This window comes from Crocodylus porosus, unplaced genomic scaffold (assembly GCF_001723895.1).
Source record: "Crocodylus porosus isolate Cpor-Errol unplaced genomic scaffold, CroPor_comp1, whole genome shotgun sequence".
Lineage (NCBI taxonomy): Eukaryota > Metazoa > Chordata > Crocodylia > Crocodylidae > Crocodylus > Crocodylus porosus.
This window is the reverse complement of record NW_017728921.1, coordinates 4,608,818-4,630,969: the sequence shown is the minus strand read 5'-3', so window position 1 is coordinate 4,630,969 and position 22,152 is coordinate 4,608,818. Positions and strand designations below refer to the sequence as shown.

General features: G+C 51.0%; 2 protein-coding genes across 4 annotated transcripts in view; one reads left to right on the top strand and one right to left on the bottom strand.

The window, feature by feature from the left end:
- The window catches only part of SVOP (SV2 related protein), a 34,098-nt gene extending 29,694 nt beyond the window's left edge, over positions 1-4,404 (top strand). Inside the window, exons 16-17 of one of the 3 annotated variants that reach the window (XR_002101891.1) lie at positions 281-1,717; positions 2,666-4,404. Coding sequence is in view for 1 of the 3 variants with exons in the window: in XM_019538830.1 (XP_019394375.1) it covers positions 281-487 (207 nt within the window). In the remaining 2 variants the exon portion in view is untranslated. Of the gene's footprint in view, positions 1-280 lie in introns of all 3 variants that reach the window. The other 2 variants (XR_002101890.1, XM_019538830.1) reach the window with 2 other exon arrangements.
- Positions 4,405-6,718: 2,314 nt separating this feature from the next.
- On the bottom strand, positions 6,719-18,224 carry DAO (D-amino acid oxidase). Its single transcript, XM_019538831.1, has 11 exons — positions 18,091-18,224; positions 16,497-16,719; positions 15,418-15,532; positions 14,923-14,999; positions 14,293-14,358; positions 13,939-13,993; positions 13,156-13,260; positions 12,610-12,692; positions 10,213-10,330; positions 9,375-9,473; positions 6,719-7,437 (listed from the first exon to the last, which is right to left on the bottom strand). Exons 2-11 carry the CDS (start codon positions 16,688-16,690, stop codon positions 7,306-7,308), a joined length of 1,044 nt encoding a protein of 347 aa, XP_019394376.1. The 5' UTR covers positions 16,691-16,719; positions 18,091-18,224; the 3' UTR covers positions 6,719-7,305.
- Positions 18,225-22,152: the final 3,928 nt, after the last annotated feature.

Genomic DNA, 22,152 nt, shown 5'->3' with positions numbered 1-22,152 from the left:
TTTGTCAGTGGCTGGGCAATCCACTTTGTGGTAATTTTCCTACCTCTGAAGTGAGGGTAATAATAGTGTCTTGCCCATGTAAGCCTTGAGCAAAGTATCCTGAATGTATAGAAGGGCTAAGCATCACCTAGACATCAAGAAAAGCACTCAATATGATGGTTTTCAAAAATAAAATTTTTTCCACAAAAGGAATTAAAATCTTATGGCTGCAGTAAAACATGTTAGTTTTAAGGTAGACCCAGGTCAGTCTTTCACATTCTTTCGCTCACTTTCCTCCTAGGTCATGCTGGAGTCTTCAGTCTATTTAACTCTGGTGGTTTATAGTGGGTGTTGCCTGCTGGCAGCTTTGGCTTCCTGTTTTTTGCCCATTGAAACCAAAGGCCGTGGCCTGCAGGAATCTAGCCACCGAGAATGGGGACAAGAGATGGTTGGGAGAGGGTTGCACAACCCCGGAGTGACCAGGTCAAATTCCAGCTCTCAAGAATGACCGCATGGAGGATGGTACATGGAAGAATTGTGTTTGAAAAAAGAAGCGAAGCGTATCAAGCTGACCGTACTGTCACTGCCAATGTCATGTGTCAAAATGCAGGAACTTTTGATTTGGACTTAAGCAAATTGTGTCTTTACTGCTCTCTGCTCACACTCATACCAATGGTCTTGTGTAATGAGAGGTGTTTGATCTGGTCGTCATTTAAAGTTTCAGGAGAAGGGATTTCTTTAAGTCTGTTTTGTCTGCATGGTCAGCTATCAAGCTTAAAATGTCCTGTGTCAAGCAAATAGCTCACTGAATGCAATTCAGTATCAGCTGTAATTTAAAAAAAATGTAATCTTGGTGCTTAAAAGCAAAAGATTCATATTTGTTCTGTACCTGGCATAGCACACGGTGGGTTCCATACACTACAGAGTAAGTTTTTCAAATTAGATGCCTGCCTTGCACTTTTTTAGTTATCAGCAACAACAAAATGTTGTGATAAACAGCAAACCTACCAATGCTTTCCAGCTCTCTTGCCTGGAAGTTTGTTCTTTGGAAATTACCAGGCACTGAGGGAGGTGTTTCGGAATGTATTCCCTGAATGTTTTCATTCCTCAAGGCAGAGTTGTTCGAGTTGGGATGAGTGTTGTTTGACTTGGAGATGGGCTGTTACAGAGAAATGGCAGTCCTTGTGGTTTGGAACAGAATTTAAGTCTTCTACCATTGCCAGAAACATTGAGCACTCTATTGCATTGGTGAAGACTGCTTCAGCCTACCAGTGTCTGTGTGTGCGTGTGTGCGTGTGTGCGCGCGCGTGCGTGTGTGTGTGTGTGTGTGTGTGCGTGTGTGGAGATGCACGCTGTGGTTTACTGCATGGGTCCCGATATGTTTCTGCTCAATTTGCCTAAGTATGTTCTTGCACTGGTGTAGCCAATACCTGTGATAAAAATGTCTTAATCTGAACAGCTGTTTGTGGCAGTTGAATAGAGCTGCTTTCAAGTATCTCCCCACAGAAACATGTTTCCTGACAGCTGGGCAGAACTCTTGGATAGCTGCTATTGTCCGTGGAATGTAATGCCAGGGTACGAAGGAATGTCATTGGCACCACGTCTTAAATAAATAGAAGTCCTGGGAGGAGCTGTTACCAGTCATCGGCGGAGGATTGGCTCGGCACATGCAGATCGGGTGTGCAGACAGGATGTCGATGCAGTTCTTGCTCTTGCTGCAAGGAGTGGTAGAGTTCAGGTGAGGACAAGTTCACTTCATATATATATATATAGAGAGAGAGATTTTTCTTATATATAGCCTGTTTGTAAAGAATCTGTCACTCAACAGGGCTTCAGATCTCAAGGCTTGTCGGATGTGGAGCAAAAAAACATGCACCAGAACTCAAACATTTGTCCTCCACGTGTCTCAGTATGTTTTCAGATGTCCACCCTACAGAGCACACCACTAAATACAAGAGACACACCAATGTCTCCTCTCTAGGCCATGGGAAGCAATACATTTTAAGTAATATATGTGGTTAGTTGTTCCACAGATGGGTAGTGTGTGTAGCTGATTTTGCACAGTGTATTTTAACTCTTTTCAGGATCCAGCTCTTCTCAACAGTTCTTAACACGGGCGGGAGTGGGTCATCAGGTTTACTGTCAGGTGCAAAACAAGTGTACACACACCACATTCAGTTTTCACTTAGGGAAACCTGGGGCTATAGTGTAGTGAAACACTCCAAGAATTTTCAGGCTCTTTGTGCTGTTCCATGGAAGATCCCTATAGGAAATTCCTTATAGGAACTGAGGAACTCCAAAATGCTAAGAAAGGCCAAAGAAGTTGTTGGCATTCAGTGTTGGAGAAGCATAGGATTGGCAAGGAATGCAATGGTCTGTGCGTTCGTTTCCCATTAAAATGTGATTGCAGTGAAGGACTCTAGAAATAGTGGGTATAAGCAGGTGAACTTTTCACTTTTTCAAATTTAATATGAAAATGCAACTCGGTTCACAGAGGGATTAAGCGTTACAAGTGGTTGATGGCATAGGAGAACGTTGTCTGTTCTAGGACTAACATTTGACTTTGGTTTTGGGGATCTCTTGGTACTGAATCTCAAGACGCTGAAGTTTCACTAATGTAAGCAGCTGGAACTCTTCAGTAGCTAGCAGACCTTGGTAATAGCTCCTTCTCTTCTCCTTGCTGTAGTTGCATTAATCCCCCTCACATACAACAAAATTGAAGTGGCTTAACCCTGCAGCATGGCACAGCAGCTTCTTTTCTTTGAGCACTCACTTGAACATACAAGAGACATTTGGGAGAGAAGAAGCAAGCTGTGAATGGTATAGGCACTTGGAATTAGACCTGACTTGAGGCCCAGTTACTTGGGCTGGCAATGAATTGCACTCGCTCTAGTCTGAGGCTCTTTTTGAAAGTTCAGCTTAGCACCAGCGAATATCAGTGGAAACATGAAACCTACAGCCTTGTGGAATTGCCATGTTAACAGCCTCATTGTCGAGCCTCTCCGCCTATTGTCTTTGAGCACCTTTCCTGAAAATTTGGCTTCTGCCTTTCAGATACTCATATGCACGCCCTTCAGCCTTTGAGTCAGCATTCAACAGCTTAAAACTGTTGCATTGCAAAGGCCTTCAGAGGAGGCATCAGTGACTTTTATGCGGAGTGTTTATATACATATGTATACGGAATAGAGTTGTGTATATGTACATTCCCAGTGAAGTCTTTCATTTTAAAATGCATACATATGCAATGCAGTGGCTCTTAATTCTGTTGAGAGGCTGATAGCTTTTTTTAACCTGTGACATTTACAGTATTACAGAAAAATGTGAAGGCATTTTTGCTTTTCATTTTATATAAATGCGGCACTGAAAAATATATGTAGTTATAGGAATGCCAGAATCAGTCCTGCTGAACCAACTACCTAGTCTGGGTCTTCAGCTCAGTGGCCCAAGCCAAAGCTTGCTGAAGTCAGTGGAGTTATTTCATTGCCCTTAATGGGCTTTGGATCAGACTCTGAGTAGAGAAGGACAGAACTGAGCCTTTAAGAGCTGATTTTTGCCTCCTTCAAGTCAGTAGGAGTTTGCTGTTGACTTGACTGGGAGCAAAATTGGGCCCTTTAGAAGCAGAGTTGAAAGTTTCACATGAATAGTGCGAGTCCCCAAACATTGTGACATTATAGCTCAGGAGTGGGCAATTATTTTGGGCGGAGGGCCATTTACTGAGTTTTGTCAAGCCATTGAGGCCCACATGACAGGTAACCGGGGGTAGATAAATATTAATTTTCTAACTTCTTTTAGGGGCCCCACAGGCTGGATAGAATGGCCTGGCAGGCCACCTCTGGCCCATGCACTGCATTTTGCCCACCCCTGTTCTAGCCCGATCACTGAGAAAACTGGTGAATGTCTGGGTTGATGCACTATAGCCTATAAATAGTCATAAATCATATTTTGCTAATGTGGCAACATCATGGATGTATATAATAAGCTTCCAAAGATTCTGTTTTACACGCCATTCTGTATTTTTCACTGATGAAAGGTGTTAATGTAGCTTGTTCATTTGAAGAAGAAAAAAAAAGATAATTTTCAATGAAACTTGGGAGCAAACAGAATTGTGGAGTTCAGAAATTTGTTAACTGTCCAATAAAGTAATGTGCAGACTTGTCATGGGGAAAATTGATTCTCCCAATGTGCTTTGATGAATGATTTCGTATTCCTACCTGCTTGCCGAAAGAACACTGAATGTTTCCTTGTGTTTGAATGTACAGTTTCTAAGCTGGATACGTTTTCATGTTTAAAAAGAAATCTTTGTGTATATCGAGCTTGTTGTACAATACTCTTTTATTTTCTTTTGTTCCCATGTTAATGATGCAACATTGGATAGTTTGATTCCACACTAGATATTTTATGTTGAATAAATGAATAGTTTTTACAATAATGTTGTGTTGCCAATGGGAGACCTTTAAAACACATGGACTTGTTCTGAAAGGTCAGTAGTTCTGGCGAGACTGTCCCAGTGCTCTGCTCTCCTGGGCATACGCTGCTCCTAGACTTCAGGTGGGTCCAGCACTCTGAAAACGCAGGCGTCTGTTTGAATACGTGTTTCTCACCTACAAGAACTAGAGCAGGTGAGCTTCCTTATCTTCCAGAGAAATAGCCCATCAGATTATTAAAACTAAAGGATGTATAAAATATTTATTTTTCACTATTTAAGATCTGGGTTTACTTTTTGCTTTTCACTTAGCTTGGACGGTAAAAATAGTCTCCGTTAATTTGGTCTCTAATAATTTTCTAGCTAGTTCCTCTGTCACCTCTTCAGTGCAGCAATGTACAGATTACAGACATTACAAGGAACCATTTAGTTGTTAAACTGTTTCCACTGATTGTTTTTTAATGGAATCACGTATTGGCTCCAGGTCTTGCATACCTTGTAAATTTGTAATTTGTAAAACAAATTTTCAGCCAGATTTGGCCTGTCGGTATCCTATTAACCATCAACAGATACTTTCATTTTGTTGCATAGTAATTCACATGCATAATTGTCTTTCATCTGGGTCGAAATGATAAATGTCTTGCAAGTACTTTGTAACATAAGGCTGCCTGTTCTCACGTCCACATGGAGCAGTTTACCTGTGTCATTTCTTGTTCAGCTGAGTCCAATCCATAGTCCAGGGGGAAGTGGGCTCTTGCCTCATGGGGCAGAAGTAACGTAATAGTCGTTGAAAGACTGGGTGGTGATGGTAGCATTTAGGGGAGGATTGACGTTTTCAGGGATTTCTCTGAGCTTTCTGGAATCTCAGGCCATTTCAGAGGGTCTCTCTTCTTGTGGAGCAGCAGGACAGTCGCATTCAGACGATGGTTTTATCGCCAACGGATCTATTTCCAGCTTGGCTCTGTGACATTATGCAGTGGTGGGTGGTGAGAAATGAGGGCTGGTTTACCAGCTGCTGGAGGTGGGATCTGTGTTTATCTATAGCAGTGGTCTCCAAAGTGGGGTGTGCGCATCTCAGGGGGTGCGCAAGACGATCCATTGGGGTGCGGGAAGAAAATATTAGAAGTTCTATTTATATTTATTTTTTAGATAAAAAAAATAAGAAAGAAATTAAGCTTTACTAATATTTAATATACGGATTGACACTGGATCTCACTCGGTCCGTATGTCAGACGGTCACGTGTCACATACGGTACGCGAGGTATCCTGAGGGAAGAGTGGGAGTTCCACAACGCGGAGGTACAGTAGTACAGTGTACAGTGGTCTCCAAACTTTGTACAGTGTTACACTGAGTAGTACATGTATATAATTTATAAATAAATAAATATACATATATTGGGGGTGTGCGATCAAAAATTTTTACTGATAGGGGTGCGCGATCAAAACAGTTTGGAGACCACTGATCTATAGAACTGCCGCTACTACATGAACAGAGGTAGTGGAAGCCTCCAACCCACTCTCCCTTGCCTTTGTGTCTCAGCCCTGACAATAAGGGGATCTGAGCCCCCACATTCATTCAGCCCAGTTTTGCATAAGCAAAACTGCATCATCTCACATAATGGGAACAGGTCAACTCAATCACAGGACACTCCTGACTGCCATGTGGGGTTGTGAGATGTTAATGCTCCTCTGCCTGCTAGCAGCAGCCTGTAGGCAAGTAGCTCATTTCACGTGATGCAGATTTCAGAACAGTTTGCATACGCAGACACTAGTGGGGGACAGTTCTTCCTGGAGGTTAGTTTGGGGGGGGGCGGGGGCAGTTCTTCTTGGAGGTTAGTTAAAATCCCACTGGGCTGAAATACCAGCGAGATGTGAAAAGAAGAGCTACAGGTCTGTTTTACTTGAACTGGCATTATCAGACCTCATCCATGTCATTATTAATGAGAGGATTGTGCACCAGCACATTTGAATCTGGCCTTTAGGATTCAGGTACATTTAAAATCTGGCTTTAAGAAAATAAGAAGGATGAGATGACAAATAAAATTACACATCTAATCTGCTCTTTTGGTGTTTTCCAACAGCCCATTTACGGGCACGTTTGTCCTCTCCAACAACACAGGGTAACTGGCTCTTCCCCATGTAATCGTGAGTGCAGTGACCTGGGCTTGCTGAAAGCCAGAGTGGGAATCCTTTTTTATAGGCAAAGGACAAAAAAAAAAACAAAAAACTGGTCTCATGGGTTGGTTGTGGGTTTGTTTTTTGGGTTTTTTTCTGCTACCTTTGTGTCTCAAGCATGCCAGAGTCGCACGTAATTTCTGCAGTGAAATTTTTAATGTAGACATGCATTCCTCTGTCAGGTGGACACAGAACAACTGCTGTGTGTCAGAAGCCTTATTGTTACCTGCAAATGGAGAGTCTCCTACTCCTCCTGGAGTTGAAGACACCCTGTTTTTGAAACCTCAACACAATAGTGGATAGAAGTGCCCCAAGTGCCTCTGTGGTGTAGCACAGTAGCTTATACAAAGGTATGTGGCTTTAGATGGGCTAGCATTAGTTGCCAGACAGTGTTAATGCTTTTAGAGAGCATTAGACATCACAGTTGGGGCATCCAGACATGTGCTTTGCCAAAGGACTGTCTTCAGCTTTCTTTTAATACATCTGTTACGTCGTCTATGGAGAACAGAGGAAGGCTGAATCTCAATTTTTGGCAAGCAGCAGTGATAGAAAGGGAGTTGGCATAGTCTGAAAATTATACAGTACAGACCAGTGGTGGTGTGGTGGGGAGTGTTGAAGAGCAAGCATGTACATATTGCTGTGCTGGGGTTTTTTGTCTGTGCCCTGGGTCTTCTAAGCTACTGGCTTCTCAATGGTCCCCCAAGTCGGGCCAGGATGCTGCTGTGAAATCAGAGGTGGGACTGTGGTGGTCTGGCCTGCTTCTTCTCCTGAAGAATACTTCCGAAGAGCCTTGCCGCAGCCATGGCGCAGCCCCAGTGAATGGTGAGTCCAAAACCCCCGTGGCCATAGTTGTGTATCACCTGCAAAACAAGGAAACTGGGGATGAGGAAAAGCCACCAAGACACAAGAGTTGTCTCCATTATGGAGGTGCTGCTCCTATAGCTGTGCTGGCAGAGCCCTTTAGTGGAGACCTGGCACCCAACAGCAGAAGGGGGTTTCCTGCCAGTAGAGTTGTACCCCCTTTTCACAGGCCATTAGCTACAGGGACCTTGTCTCTCATCCCTCCCTTAAAGACCTGATTCCCATGCCAGACTGCCCATGACTCAGACCTCTAAAACGGGGGCAGCTTGTTAGTCCCTGCCGCTAGCTTACATAAGATAACGCCACTTATGGCTGCCTTCACCTTTTAATCTCCAGAGATACCTTGCAGACATCACAGCTCAGAGGCACCCCAGGGCCCTGCCACAGAGCTTCATAGCCTCACCCCTCTGCCACCCCAAACCCCACATCTGAGATGTGGAGTTCATTCCCTCATTTCGAGGTCCTTCTCTCCCTAGGTATCGAGGCAGCTTTTCACGTTGGGCAAGGAAACGGCTGGCCAGTGGCTCACAATGCAGAGCTCTGTTTTCTGCTTTATTGAAGGGACCATAGCCATGGCCGAAGACCATAGTAGCCTGATCTAAAGCCTGCCAACAGGAAGCAAGACAGATTCCTGTTGATTTCCAGAGGCTTTGGATCATGTCTTTTGCTGCGCTGCTCTTTGCCATATACAAGAGCAGCGGCAGCAGCACAGCACACAATCACGTTCCTCAAAGTACAAAATGTTATACCCTGCTTATTATTTGTTCCTGCCAAGGTAAATCACTTTGTTTCAGCAGGAGAATGACTCATGGTTGGGATCAATAGCGACACCTCTTTTCTGCCAAGGCAGCATAGAGATGATGAGATGATAAAAGAACATAGTGATCTATAAATTAATTCTCAGACAGTGTTGCTGTGTGCCCTGCTATGGGTCCTGCTTTATATGCTGGTCTCTTTCCAAGAATCCAGACTCAGAATAATCTCCAGCTAAAAACTGAATGTATTTTCATCCAATTTAATTATATTTCCTAGCCACCGTCCCTATTAGTGCTTTAATCTCTTCTGCTGGGTTTTCCACAGACACATGCATGCAATCCAATCATGGAGTCCCAGGGCAGGCCTACTGATGAAAATGAAGTCGTTAAGGATTGATGAGGATATTAATAAAAGGGGGCTGTGCAGAGGGTCCTCAGAGCAGATGGTGCGTTTAAACGTGGGTTGCATCGGTCTCTTCAATCACCAGAGGCGAACACACAAGGCAGCTTCACGAGATGTTACCCTGTGAATTTTGAGAAATAAGCTAGACCCCCTATCTCCTCACTGGGTAGGGTGGGACTTGACTTTTCAAGGTGCAAAGTAACTAATTTTTATGATTTCAGCATCAGATTATTCGGTGAACTGGCTACTAAAAGCAAGTTGGAGAGACATTTGTTTGGGATGGTTTGGATGGGAATGCTCCCTCTTGACCTCCAGACGGCCTTTCAGCCCTAAGAGTTTTAAACTGGAAATCACTGGAAGAAATCTTGGGGACACCTGGTCATTGTAACATGTTAATATGGACAATGATCCTTGCAATAACGAGCAGTTGATTTAGGGTCAGATCTTCATCAAATGAGATACAAAGTCACAGCCAAAACCACCACAGAGCTGGGGTTCTGGTTTTGGAAAATGAAACCACAAAACCTTGACGGAACAAACTCAGCACAGAAACACGACTGCTGTCCTGTGTTGCAAGGGGGAGCTCATCTCCAGGAGAAAAACCAGCATTAGCAAAGCATTGATACTTCATCAATAGCATCAAAACATAAGGTAAAAACTTAGTTTTGTCATGTATGCTCGTTCAGCTGAGTAAAGCCGCATCCTTGATACGACACAAGGACCATTATGCTGCCCACTCGGGATGTCAGTGGATCTCTGTGGACAGTGAGACACATACCTCTGATTTTGAAAGTCCATGATGAATGGTCTCCCTCTCCAGGCGAACTCTGTAGCGCACTGGTCGCAAGCCGCTCCACTCATCCACAGCCTTGGCTTTCTAAGAACAAGAACATTTCTGCAACAATGCACCATCTCTCACTGGTTTCTTTCTAGCTGCTCAGTATTGGTCATATAGCTACCTTGAATAACTAGTCAAGAGGAGGATTTTTATGATGTGGATTCTTGTTTGCTGGGACCAGAACTGAGAACCATCATCCAGTTAATTCAGGTTGTTTAGAGACCAGAGTGATTCTGATCACAAGCCACAGGAGAGCAAATTTCAGAGGCAAAAGGCTCTGATCAGTTCTGTGAGCCAGCCGGGGCTCGGAGCAGTTTTCCATGTTACTCCATTATAACATGACAGCATTGTCATAAGCCTTTGCTTGAAGCAGCCCCGCTAATGGCCAAGGTGGAGCTGGAGCACTTTACCTGTCTTCATGTTAGAACAAGCATGGTCCTTGCACTCTACACGTGCCCGGTTTGTAATGTGCTCGGGATCTTTGTGAAGGCAGATGCCGTGGACATGTGATGTACTATGATATGCCACTATACCGAGTCATGTTCTCACAGAGCTACCTTGCGTCTGGGGTGGAAATGACGGTCTGCCACTCTGCTGCTGCAGTGTTTAGCGTTGCTGTGTTACTGAGATCATCATTCATTTGACCTAGCTACTCTCAGCTAATGCATTTGCCCTCACTGGTAGGATGGAGTTCTCTCTTGTAGGTTGTGTGCACGTCACAGCAAGTCGCGGCTCTTTAGCTACAGGCATTACAGCAATGTCTGATGGTCTAACATACCTGGAGACTCGGGAGCAGCTGGCAGCACCTTTCCCAGATGGTTTTGTGATCCCGGGGGCTGTTTTCTTCGTTCCAGTTTCCCAGCTGAAATATCCCTCCCAGGGTCACCAGCTTACTCCTGCAGAGAGGACATGGGGAAAGGGTTTACCATGCCATCTCTGGGACCCTCTCCCGACTCTTGGAGTTGCACATTAATAAGAGAATCTGTCCACAGCTCATGAGTTCTGGTCGCACACGGAAACCTGCTGCAGGTTTCAGTCTTTCTGCTTATTTTCACTGCGTGCCTGCCCCATGCTTATGTTAAGGAGGCAGACAGCAATGCCTGCATGTCTGTCCATATACAAGTCAGTACCTAAAGCCAATAAGCACCTGAACAGATCTTGATCTTGGGCAGGACAAAGGAGTGATTGCATCCCGGGTAAAACCAGGGTAATTCTCAGAGGAGCGGGGCTTGAGGGAATAGAGCAGAAAATCCATATGAGCCTTTGGAAACTCACTGAGAGTCACAGAGATGGAAGGAAATGGACTGCAGATGCCAGAGGTTGCGTAATTCAGAGGGAAAGGCAGGTCAGTGGAGAAGTACTGCCCAGCAGAGGGGACTTGGAGCCCTGCAAAGACACTGACCCACTTCTTCAGCATGCTCAGGCATGGTCAAGAGCCCAAGGCAGCTAAGGGCAGGCAGGGGCTTCTCATCTCCCTAGTTCTGTCTCTCATGTATTGTTGAATTTGGGGCACACTGGTTTAGAATTTCCTCTGGCCGAGCCTGGCTCTGCTTGCTTCAACGAGCATGCGCCGTGAAGCACTACGCTGCAGCCTAGAACGCCCCCATCGCTGGGGCTCCACGTGCTGACGTGACTGAGGCATGTGAAGAACTGGCTCTAGCTGCAAGCCCTGGACGGTAGGACCATGGACCTGTGCTGTCCACGCTGCATGCCAGAACAAGAATCTCATCCCGAGAGGTGGCCTGGAAACCTGGAGCTGGGGGCCTGCTTCGACTCAGGGGGAGCTTAGAAATGAGTGCTTGGCACAGGGACCTGGGGAGCATCTGGAAGGGAGAGCTTGACAGTGCCCTCTGGCACTCGGGCGTGCTTGGAACTGGATGTAAAGTATCTCAGGAACCTGCAATGTGCGTTTTCCCTGGCTGCCCCCTGCCAGGCCAAGCTGTGCATGAAGCAGGGATTCTTCACATTTAAATCCTGGAATGTGCTGTTGTTTCCTTTGGGAATCTGCCTTGTAGGCCAGCTCAAATAGCTTGAGCTAAAATAAACAGGCTGAAAGGAACTGTATATGCAGCTGGGATCGGGATATGAAACCACTTGAAATCCTTTCCTGGGGAGCTATAAGCGTTCAAAGTTCATATTTACGCAGGGGCTTAATGGCTAATCCTGAAATATTAGTGTGATAGGAAGTGCCAGGAATGTAACAGTCAGGTTACAGCTAAGAAAACTCCTTTGGGCCAAAACCGCACTGCATCCTTCATCTCCAGCAGAAGCGCAGACTGTGCACATAGCGCAGATTTCGTGCTCTCTGCGTGCAGACGTGCTGGCCTCTTGACTAGCTTCCAGACCCCCTCAGGAGCACTCTGCTTGAGGCGCGGGAAAGCACAGGGTTAAGGCAAGCAGTGAGGGGGCTGAAGCAGGAAAGCACCTGACTTCCACACCTCAGGCATGTGAAAGGTCCCTTGGTGGTAGACCTTCCCAGGAGCTGCAAGATGCAAGGAGCTGGGCGACTCCTTGCCTGAGCACAGTAGGGGTTTGACGCAGGGACCCATTCCTGGATCCTGTTGGCGTGCGGGCTGCGCAAAGTGGCTGGCAGTAGCGGAGACGCAGAAGATGTAGCACGTCCGACCAAAGGCACAACCACCGCCCCACCACCTGTTTGCACTGAGGTTAATGAAACTGCTTCAAGGGGAAGTCAACATGCTGACATGCAAAGGGGCCCATCCTGGTCCCACAGGAAGCAGTGGGATTTTGGCCATGGGCACATCTGGGCTGTGATTAGTCCCTCCACAGGACACTTGTCCCTTTGTATTAAGCAGTGATGGCCCCTGAATGAGCAGCAAGAAGAGCTTTCAGACAGTTTTCCTTGGCTCCCACGGCCACTGCGGGAGCTCAGCACCTTTCCCTGGAGTTCTGTTCAAACAAGCTGCATGGTTGGCAGGATGGGTCCCTGTTCCCAAGGATTTGCAGTGCTACTGGGATGGAAACCGGTGGGACAGGACTCCCTTGCAGCCTGAGAGCTCACCCTGGACCTCCCCAGTCTTCGGGAGTTGCAGTGCAAGTGTGCAGGCACAGCGCTGACTCTGTGCAGACAAGAGGTGGGGGTCATCTTGTTCCTGTGCATGCCCTCTGCTCCCTTCTGACATGCTGAATCAGAGGAAGCTTTGCTGTTACATACCCAGGTATAATGTACGGGGAGTTATAGATCCCAGATTCAGTGTCGTGAGTTATGATGAAATGCTTCACCCAGGGGGCCAGGACCTAGGGGATCAAGAAGACAGCACCATTCAGATCCACCCAGCATGGGACGGGACAGAACAGGTCAGGATCTCTAGAGCCAGAGGAACTGGCTGAGAAACACCAACTCCAACCCAGAGGCAAGCAAAAAGCACTGTTCAGGAGCCAAGGGAAACCCATAGCAGGGGGCCTGCCAGCCACACAGTTCCTTGTGTTAGGCTTATCCTTCATGTACCCAAGATGAACGGGGTAGATAAGCAGAGGGAGAGGCAAAGGGGCTTCCCACTAATATTCCTGAGGATCTCGTGGCGTTTTTATGCATATACTAATAGCTGAGCCCTCCCCACATCTTTTACAGACAAGAAGGACTGCTCCAAGTGGGCTTGGGGCCCTGCTCAGGTTGATTCTCTGGATAGCCTCACATAGTCCAGGCTAGCCCCAGAGTTAGCTACCAGCCCACACATGCTCCTACGTCCCCTGCCCTCACCTTCATGATTTGGCCGCGCCCTGGCTGTAGCTCCGGGTCCGGTTGTAGTTCCCCTGCGCGTACCCCCGTGCAGTTGATTATGACGTCCACACCCTCTGCAAGAAGCTACCAAGAGAGAGACAGAGCAATGAACTGCACATGCGTCATCCTGCTGGGGAAAAGCTCGATCCGCTAAGTGTCCCAGTTCCCGCCCTGGGTGGAGCCCGCTCGTGCCTCGTTCCGTCAGCGCTCCTATTCCAGGCCTCAAAGCCGAGCCATGCCACGGAGCAGCCCTTGTCAGGAGTGAATGTGCTAGAGGGTAAGAGGCAGAAGGGCAGAGTTGACCCCTCGAGGCCAACTCCAGTGGAAACCCCATGTTTGAAAGACTTTACCTCCTCTGAGGGAGATCCCAGAATGGGTGCCCGGCTGCTGGGCTCGGGCATCGGTGCTTCCTTGTAATACGGATGTAGGATGCAAAGAGTGAGGACTACCTGAGCAGGACAGTGCTCGAGGCTGTGACACCCCCACCCCGTGAGTCCTGCGTGCTAGTGACAGCAACCTCCCAACATGCTGTGGGAGACCCTGGCAGATGACATGCCAGCTGGAGCCTTTGCTTCAGGAAACAGCTGCAGGAATTATGAATGCTGTTCAAAATCCAGTGGGGACCGTGCGCAGCCCCCCATGCAAGGGGAAGGCTGCCGAATCCTCTTCCTCCGGTTCAGCAGTCCCCGAGGCTGCTTTCCAAGGGGCCAGCCTCCCCGCCTGTCTGGGGCTGAGGTTCTGAAATGGGACTTCCCAGCTCACCTCCCCGAAGGATCTGATCTTCCTTTGAAAGAACTTGACTCCTTGCCGCTGGAGCCTACAGGAAGAAAGGTCACTCATTACCAACAAGAAACAGCAAAGGGAAAAAACAACACCCGGTCAAAGATTTCTGCCTGGCTGGTAACACTATACACAGCAGCACTCGGGGAAAGTCCAGCAGTGACCTGTGCTGGGTGGTTTTCTTTGGCAGGTGTGGCAGTGGGATATCCTCAGTTGCCCACCATCATGAGGCTGATGGGCAAAGCGAGGAGAGGAAGGTGGGTTTGTGTTCACCCTTCAATCTACAGATTCTTGTTCAGGACAGAACAGGAGAAAGAAAATTAGGGGAGTGCTCACCTCTTGGTCAACCAAGGCAAATAGCTCTTGCCCTCGAGCATCAGTGCTGTATTGAACCAACCGTAGCTGCAAGCAAAGAAAAGGAAGAACAACGGATGCGCACCAGCCTTTCAGAAGCTGATGGCTCCTGTGTGAGTGTGCTAAGCTGGGTAGCGTTCATGGCTTGATTAAAGTTAGCAACCATGAAGTGCTTTCTCTGTACAGTAGCATGAGCTGGGTAAGTGATATGGGAGGACTCCATTGCCTCCATTTCCCTGTTTCTCCCAGTTTTTGTCCTGTTGCCTGGGACAGGTCCCCTACTATCACTAAAACACAAGGAACTGGAAACTGGACTTGGTGGCCCAGAAGCCCCCTTCCAGTACTACATTCATGTGTGCCTGTTCGGGCTGGAGTACCTCACAGACTCAGGTGCAAAGAAAGGCTGGTGTCTCCCTAGAAGCACTCTGTCAGTGCAGTACACCCCTATGCCCTGTGTCGTACATCCGATGCTGTATCCACCTGCAGCAGGATGGACCTTGTGTTAGGGCAATGTGAGCAGGATTCTGTGGGGCCTCTGCTAGAGATCTCTGTTCAGTGGCAAAGCTCTCAAAACCTGCCGCTAATTCTAAAGTAACGCGGACGGTGAAATACCTGTAGCCAGGGAAGAGTTCAAGCTCTTTCGGTGTCAGCTTCCTAAACCCCAGGACAATGTTTTTCCAAGATGGGTCCTAGAGAGGGAGAAACTTTGCAGGCTCGTTACCATGATTTAATCATTGAAATATGTTCACAGAGTCCAAGCAGCTGACCATGGGAAAGAGCACATGGGAGAAGAATGCTTGGGCCGCTCTGCTGCACGGGCTCGTTCCAGAGGCAGCCAGGGCCAGACCTCCAGTGGGTCTAAAACGCCTTTGCTCCACTGGATCAGTGGAGCCATGCCAGATTACATCCTCCGAGGGTCCAGCCCTCTGCCTACATTTGCATATCACTGGGAAACCCGAGCACGTGATTTCCAGGGGAGCTGGTAGCAGGGTGACATTCCCACGGTTCGGCAAACATTTCTTCACATGAGAGACGTGTTAGCCCACTTCAGACACAAGCCTCAGACCCTCTGGTGCCTTCCACCCCACCGTGCAGCTGGCTTCCTACCGGGACTGGCTGTGTGAAGAGGTTGTAGCCGGACATGGGGAAGAGTCCCATCTCCTCTGCTTCCGGGGAGCGAAGGTGTCCGAGCAGGTAGTCAAACGTCTCTTTGTTCCAGAGCCTAAAATAAAGAGGGAGGAGCACGCAGGTTTGCTGAAGGCATCCGAATAACAGAACTCACCCTGCCCCTGCTCCTATGAGCCCTGGCACCCAGTAGACTCACAGGAGCTGAAAGCAACTTGCATCGGTTTAGCAGCGGGTCTCGTGCAATTGCACAGCTCCCAAGTGGTGCACGTCTCTGCTGCCATTTTAGCAAAGGACCCAGGCCAAGGGGGCGAGGAGGTGTTCTCAGCTGGGTCCTGAACAGCAACGGTGCAAGCTGGGGAGCTGAAGCCCTGGCACCCAGGCAAGGCAAGGCTGGGGAGGGTGAGTCTGAGTGCCGGGGAGTAGAGACGGTATCCCCTAAGGTTTGCTGAGGCAAAGCCCCAGGGAACTGTTTCTAACAACAAAGGCAAATCGAGCACAGTGTAGAGGCCTCCCAGCTTGCACATCGTCTCTCTGCGAGGAAGCCCCTCTGTAGAAACACTCTGGAGCTTGCACCGACAGGAGGGGCCATTTCTGTCCTCGTCCCCTCCACGCAAATTTCCCACGGGGCTGCGATGGTGGGTGACACACCTGGGCTCACGCACACAAGGGGCTTGTACTGGTGCCATTACCCGGGGGGCTAAAACCAGAGTGAAATGAAGCCTTGGAAAGTCTCTGGAGGCTGCTCTCATCGCCTTGGGACCATCCTCGTTCCATCCCACTGAGCAAAGGGATGGCAGATGGAGGAGTGACTGCACCAAAGGCTCCTTTCCAAGCACCAGCTGGTGCTGGAGCCTGTGCGCCCTGCACTGCCAAGGGGCACATGGGACTGTGGACGGTGCCGGCCCCCGCGGGAGGTAGAGCTGATGCTAGAGCGGGGTGTCACCATAGACTAATAGCTGTCCCCGCGGCCACTAAGCACAAGGATTAGTATCACCCGCGCCCTCGTGCTCCCCAGTAGAACCGTATCCCCCAGCCCAAGAGCTGCCACTTCCCCTTACGTTTCCTGAATGTTTCCCCTGTCATCCAGGTAGGGCTGCCACAGCCCGGCGGCACCGTCGCTGGTGGTGTGCGGCGTGTATTGGTCAGCGTAGACCTCGATCTCCAGGGCCGGGACGATGGCGTGATACTGGTCGTGGATGCACAAGGCCGTGGAGAGCCCGATCACCCCCGCTCCGATCACAGCCACCCGCATGGCTGCGAGTGAGACCCCTCCTGCAGGGCCTGGACCAAAGGAATCAACAACCCGGTGCTACCGAGGAGGAAATAAACTGGCTGATCCGAGGTGCCTGAATGTGCCGGGAGCCCCCCAGAGAAGGCATGGGTTTGCTGGCTACTCGGTGGGCCTCCGTCTGCAACAGCCGCAGGACTGAGTGACAGCGGGGGAAGCGGTGCAGCTGTCCTAGATCTGCTTATCTTGAACGTAAAATCCCTGCTGACCGACCTCTCAGACACCAGCGAGAAGGCAAGTGCTCAAGGGACAGTTTGAATCGTTGGGCTTTGTGTTGTGAGGAGCATATGCTGCTTCCCTCACCGCTACGGAGGCTGCTACCCCGACGGGAGAGCGGTGACAGCCCCGGTAGTCACATACCTTCCATGCTGCTCCGCGGACTTGCAGCTGTACAGGGCTCTGCGTTCCCGAGGCGGCACAGGCCGGCAGGGACCTCGCTTGCATACCAATGCTGAGCGCTACGCCAGTGCCAGGTGCCGAGCCAGCTTGGGCCTCTGGCCACGAATACAGGGCTCTGGGCACACACGTGACTCCCTCCCCGCAGGGGAACAGCCCGGGCTTTCCGAGCCGGCAAGTCACGCTCGCCTCATCCCACTCCCGGGCTGCAGCTCGCCTTCCACACCCCGCGGCCCTCAGCCCCTCGGGCCGGCGCCTGACCACCGAGCTCACTCGAGTCTCCAGACTCTGCTCCCACGCGCCGGCTGCCGTGGCACCCTGGACAGCCAGGCTTCGGACTCAGGGGATTTTTTTGCGGAGCAACAGCAGCCGCAACCCTGGGCATGCCAGGCCTGTGTCCAGCACGACGGATAGCAGGGACAACAAAGGGAAGAACTGCTCTGTTGTCCTTGCCGTGCCGGCACCCCCATGCCGCGCCACCGATGCACCTGCTCCAGGCCCCGCGGGGACCCCCACGGCAGGGCTGATGCCCCCCAGCTCACACCAGCCCCATGCTGTTGCACGTTGCTTGGGTTGCAGCTCTAGTGCCCCAGAAACAGCTCATGCATGACTTGGCTGGAGGGATGAGCTGCGAGGAAGCAAGCCCACTGATGTTCTGAGGAAGAGAAGCGGCAGAGCGGGGAGGTGCCTTGTCCAGGGCAGGAGGGGGGCTCTCTAGGGCACCTCTGGAAGCCAGTCCATGATGGTAACTCATTAGCCCACCTTCCCAGGGACTCTGTGAAGAACAGACCCCTTGCTCAGCCCTGCTCCCTCCTATCTGCTTTGCATCTGGGCCTGGGAGAACTTAGCCTCAGAAAAGGCCTGCTTTGCTCCTCTGGACTCAGCGGCAGAGGCTAGGATGTGACTGTCGCTGCTGATCTCCTCTTCCACCGCTCCCTTGCTGGTCAATGAATAACCCAAGACCTCACCTGCGGGGAGAGACAGGTCCCCAGGAGCTTCTGGGGTCTCCGCAGCACACGTTCTCCCTGCACGCTGTTCGCAGCGGAGGGCGCAGTGGACAGTCCGAGGTTCATTTGCCACCAGGGCAAAGATCTGAGTCTAACATTTGCTGCTTTTGCTGGCAGGGAGACAGGGTCAAAGTCTCCCTGCCAGGGTGACACTTTGGGGGGAGGAGGTGGAGTTTTCCAGCCCTTCCCACAGCAGAGCAGCCCCTTTCCGCTTGCTGAGCCGAGGAAGGCAGGATCTCCAGGGTCTACCAAAAGAGGTCGTCACTGGCACCCTGGAGGTCCTTTGTCTCATTAGAGCAGGCGTAGCACATAAAGCAAAGGAGCCAGGACTCCCGGGTTCTCTTCCTGGCTCTGCCATGGGCTCCGAATAATTCATTTAGCCTTCGTTGCCTCAGTTTCCTCATCTGTAAAATGGGTATAATTCTTTTCTGCCTGACATGTGGGCCATGGGGGGGAACTGCTGGATCCAAAGCATGCCGAGATCCTCACTCCTCTTGTCTGGATAGAGAAGAGCAGCGCATAGGACTCCAAGAACAGCCTTGGCACCATGGAGCTGGAGCAGCTCTTAGCAACCAAATGGGCTTTATCAGAGGAGAGTGGCAATTAACTGCTTCCAGAGCCACTCTCAACCATGAGAAGAAGACAGGGCCAAGGCTGTTACCAATACACCTGGGAGCAGCAGGGAGCCTTGCCTGCATGGTTGATTTAGTAACCGCTGGCTTTCCCAAGTGTATGGTGTCCCCCTTTCCCTCCTCTCCAATGAAGTTCTCTTGTGTTAAACCCTTCGAGACTCACTGCCTGCGAGGGGGGCATCCAGGCAACATAATTTCCCAGATTCAGGGGTTTCTTTGGTTGGGGAGTAACTCGAGCTGGTGGGATTTAAATATTTTCAGAAAGAAACAGACACCGGCCCTGGTAGGAGAGTCAGCCAACACTTCCCCCTGCACAGCCAGGATGGGTGTCAGTTTGGAGAGGGCATTTTCCCCCCCAATGTGGGAAAACACCAGAAGCATACCGTGGTGGTTAAGGTACGGGGGAAATGTGGGCAGCACTGGGCCGGCGTGAACACAGACTCTGCTCTCAGCAAGGAAGGAGGTTGGGTATGCTGAGTGGGAGCACGGGGGGGAATTGAAGCTCCGGGCTGGCAGGGCCTAGCTCTCAGCAGCCACTGGTGCTGCGGGTGATAAGTCACTGCAAGCCACGCACAGGCCCTAGAGCAGCCTACTGATGGCTCCAGTCATTCCTCAGGCCATCAGCTGCTATCCGACCCCCTCTCTGACACACACGAGACCGTGGGGGAGGATGGGGGGCAGCATGAGATACCATGGACTCCGGTGCCCAGGCACGGAAGTACGCTCAGACAGGGCCCCTTTGCCAAGAAGGCCCAATTAGCACAGACCCTTAGGAGGGGCTGTGAGCACAGCACCATTGGCTTCGATTGTCTGGGAGGGACGTAGCGGGGAAGGTCTCAGTTAGAAAGGGCTTTACATACAATCGGTAAAGCCTCTTACACTAATTGCTCTGTTGCTCATCTGCTCTTTGCTTTTGGCGATGCTAACCCCTCGCGCTTTCCTCGCTTGGGTCATAACGCTTTGCTCTTGTCGTCGAGGATTTCAAAGCACTTTGCCAATGTGACTCCAGCCAAGCAGCAGCTCTTTTAAAACAAAAAAAAAAAATCAGGCTCATCATCTCCACCTTACAGATGGGGAGGTGGGAGCTTGGGGAGCTAAAATGAGGTGCCTACGCTTCCACCTGGAGCCTGTCGCAGAGCAGGGAACAGGCCCAGCATGTCTTGACCTCATCTGGAGCATGAGTGTCAGCTTGCAAGGCTGGGCCACGCGAGAGACACCAGCTCGTACGACAGCACTTTGCTTTAAGTCAGTGGCTGCTGCTACCACCTCCCCCCGCCTGACTCAGGAGCCTTCACCTGGCCCCGGTGGTGGAGCTGTTAAATAGTATTGAGTCACCCCCTCCATCCTTCGCGCCCAGTGCTCCCGAGGCGGCTGCGGTCCCAGCCGCAATGACACGTGAGAGCAGAGTGATCTATTTAACACGTGCCCATCCTTCTGTGCATCTTTTGCATGCTCAGAGCCAACCAACACATGCCCACCTTGCGGGGCTGTCACCTGCCCAGCACTACTGCTGACTCCCTACAGCAAAGGCACCTCCCGTTGAGGACGCACCATGCTTTCCTCTTCCACAAACGGTTGGTTCCCACACCTGGCGGGGGGGAAAAGAGGCTGGGATCACTGTCTGAGCATGGTCACTGGGCTTGCTTGAATGGCTGTTCGTAAAAGCTGTTGCACTGTCAGCCCCGTTCCACCTCTACCTTTGCCTGTCCCTTCCTCAAAGGAAGGCATTTGTGGACCCTCTCTTCCATCAAATGCCAGTGCTTAATTTGTTCCTGTAACAATGGGCTAAATCCTGCTGTTCTGACTCAGGTCAAACACCTATTAAGGTCAACAGGTGTTTGCTCTGATGCGGCTTGACGTAGGGCGTGCCACGTTCGCTCTGTCTCTTGGGGCCCTCAGTGGAGCCTCGAAAGGCTCACATCAGACGCCCTCTGAAATGCACCACCCACCTCCGCGGGGCTGACCTGATCCTGCTCGAGGCGGGGACAGTCGTTACCACCCCGGGACAGAAGAGAGCTGGAGTCAGAGGCCGACTGAAGTCAAAAAGGGGCAAAACCCGAGGTGCCGCCCTGCTCACCAGCCGAGAGTCCGAGAGCAGAGCTAACCTCCCTCCGTCTGAACGGAGACATGCTCCAGATCAGCGTGGCGAAAGAGGAGCCTCTCTGCCACTTTCAGGGACCTTCTGCATGGGCACAGGCAGCTCTAGGACTTTGAAAAGTGGGGTGAAGACGGCATGGTGAATCATCCCATATAGCACAACACCTATTTTTCTCCAGGTAGGAAGAAACATGAAGCTTTACTACCGTGCTAGGGGCTGGGCTGGATGATTCAATTTACTATTTGTTTTTGCTTCGATCCAACTTTATCAGAACGAGTTAAAAACAGTCTGCCGGGCTGTGAAAGAGGAGCTTCGTGAGCAGGAGCAGACAACAGAACAGCAGCAGAAAGGCCCTGGAAAGAGAGAGCGGTCATTCACTCCTGTGGCATGAAGAGTTTAGAAGGGACCGGGTAGATTTTCATGGGCCGTGAAGTCACTTGAGGCTCTCGCTGCTGCCCGAACAGGAGTGCAGCTGCCGCTGCCAGGCAGCCGGCTTTCAGCTCGGGGGGCAGCAGGGATCAAAGGGAGGTGCGTCCGCCCCTGCGCACAGACGAGGCTGCCTGTGTCCTGCCTTCCCTCTGCAGTTTGGAGGACACGTGGGGGCTCCGAGACCGAGCAGGGGCAGGGGCTCCCGCGGCGCTGGCTCTACACGTCCTGGCCCGGCGCGACATTGCTCCTCATCTGGGGCGTCTCCCTCTCCCTCTCCCTGCCAGGCGAGGGGGGCGCGGGCGGCCGGGGACGGATGCAGGGAGGGTGTGCGGGTGCACCTGCACCCCTCTCACATGCCTGCTCCACTCAGAGCATAAACCCAGCCGCCTGGCAGCGGCAGCAGCGTTTGCAGCCAGACAGCGCCGAGGGAGTCCGTTGACTCGGCGGCTCTTCCTCATCTACTTGGGAAGTCTTCACTGCACACGTGAAGGAGCCTCTCTCCACGGAGCGCGCCGTTGTTCCCCACGCGCTGTCCGCCCGGCCGCCCCGCTCCTGCCTCGCGGCCCGCAGGCGGCCCGAGCTCCCTCCAGCCGCGCGCCGCGTGTTGCGCTTCGACCTGGCGCTGGCGCCGACGCCGCGGCCGCCCCTCCGCTCCAGGGCGATGCTCGCCGCCGCGTCTTGAGGCGGCTGCGGAGCCCGAGCCCGGAGCCGTCCACGAAAGCTGCAGGTCTCCGCTTCCCACACGAGCCGCCACCTCGGGAGGCTCGCGTGCTTGAGGGCCGCTGAGCGGCCTGGAGCCGGGCGCTGGCGCCAGCAAGGCCCGGAGCTGGGCGCGAGCCGGGCTGAGGGGGCCGGCACGAGGCC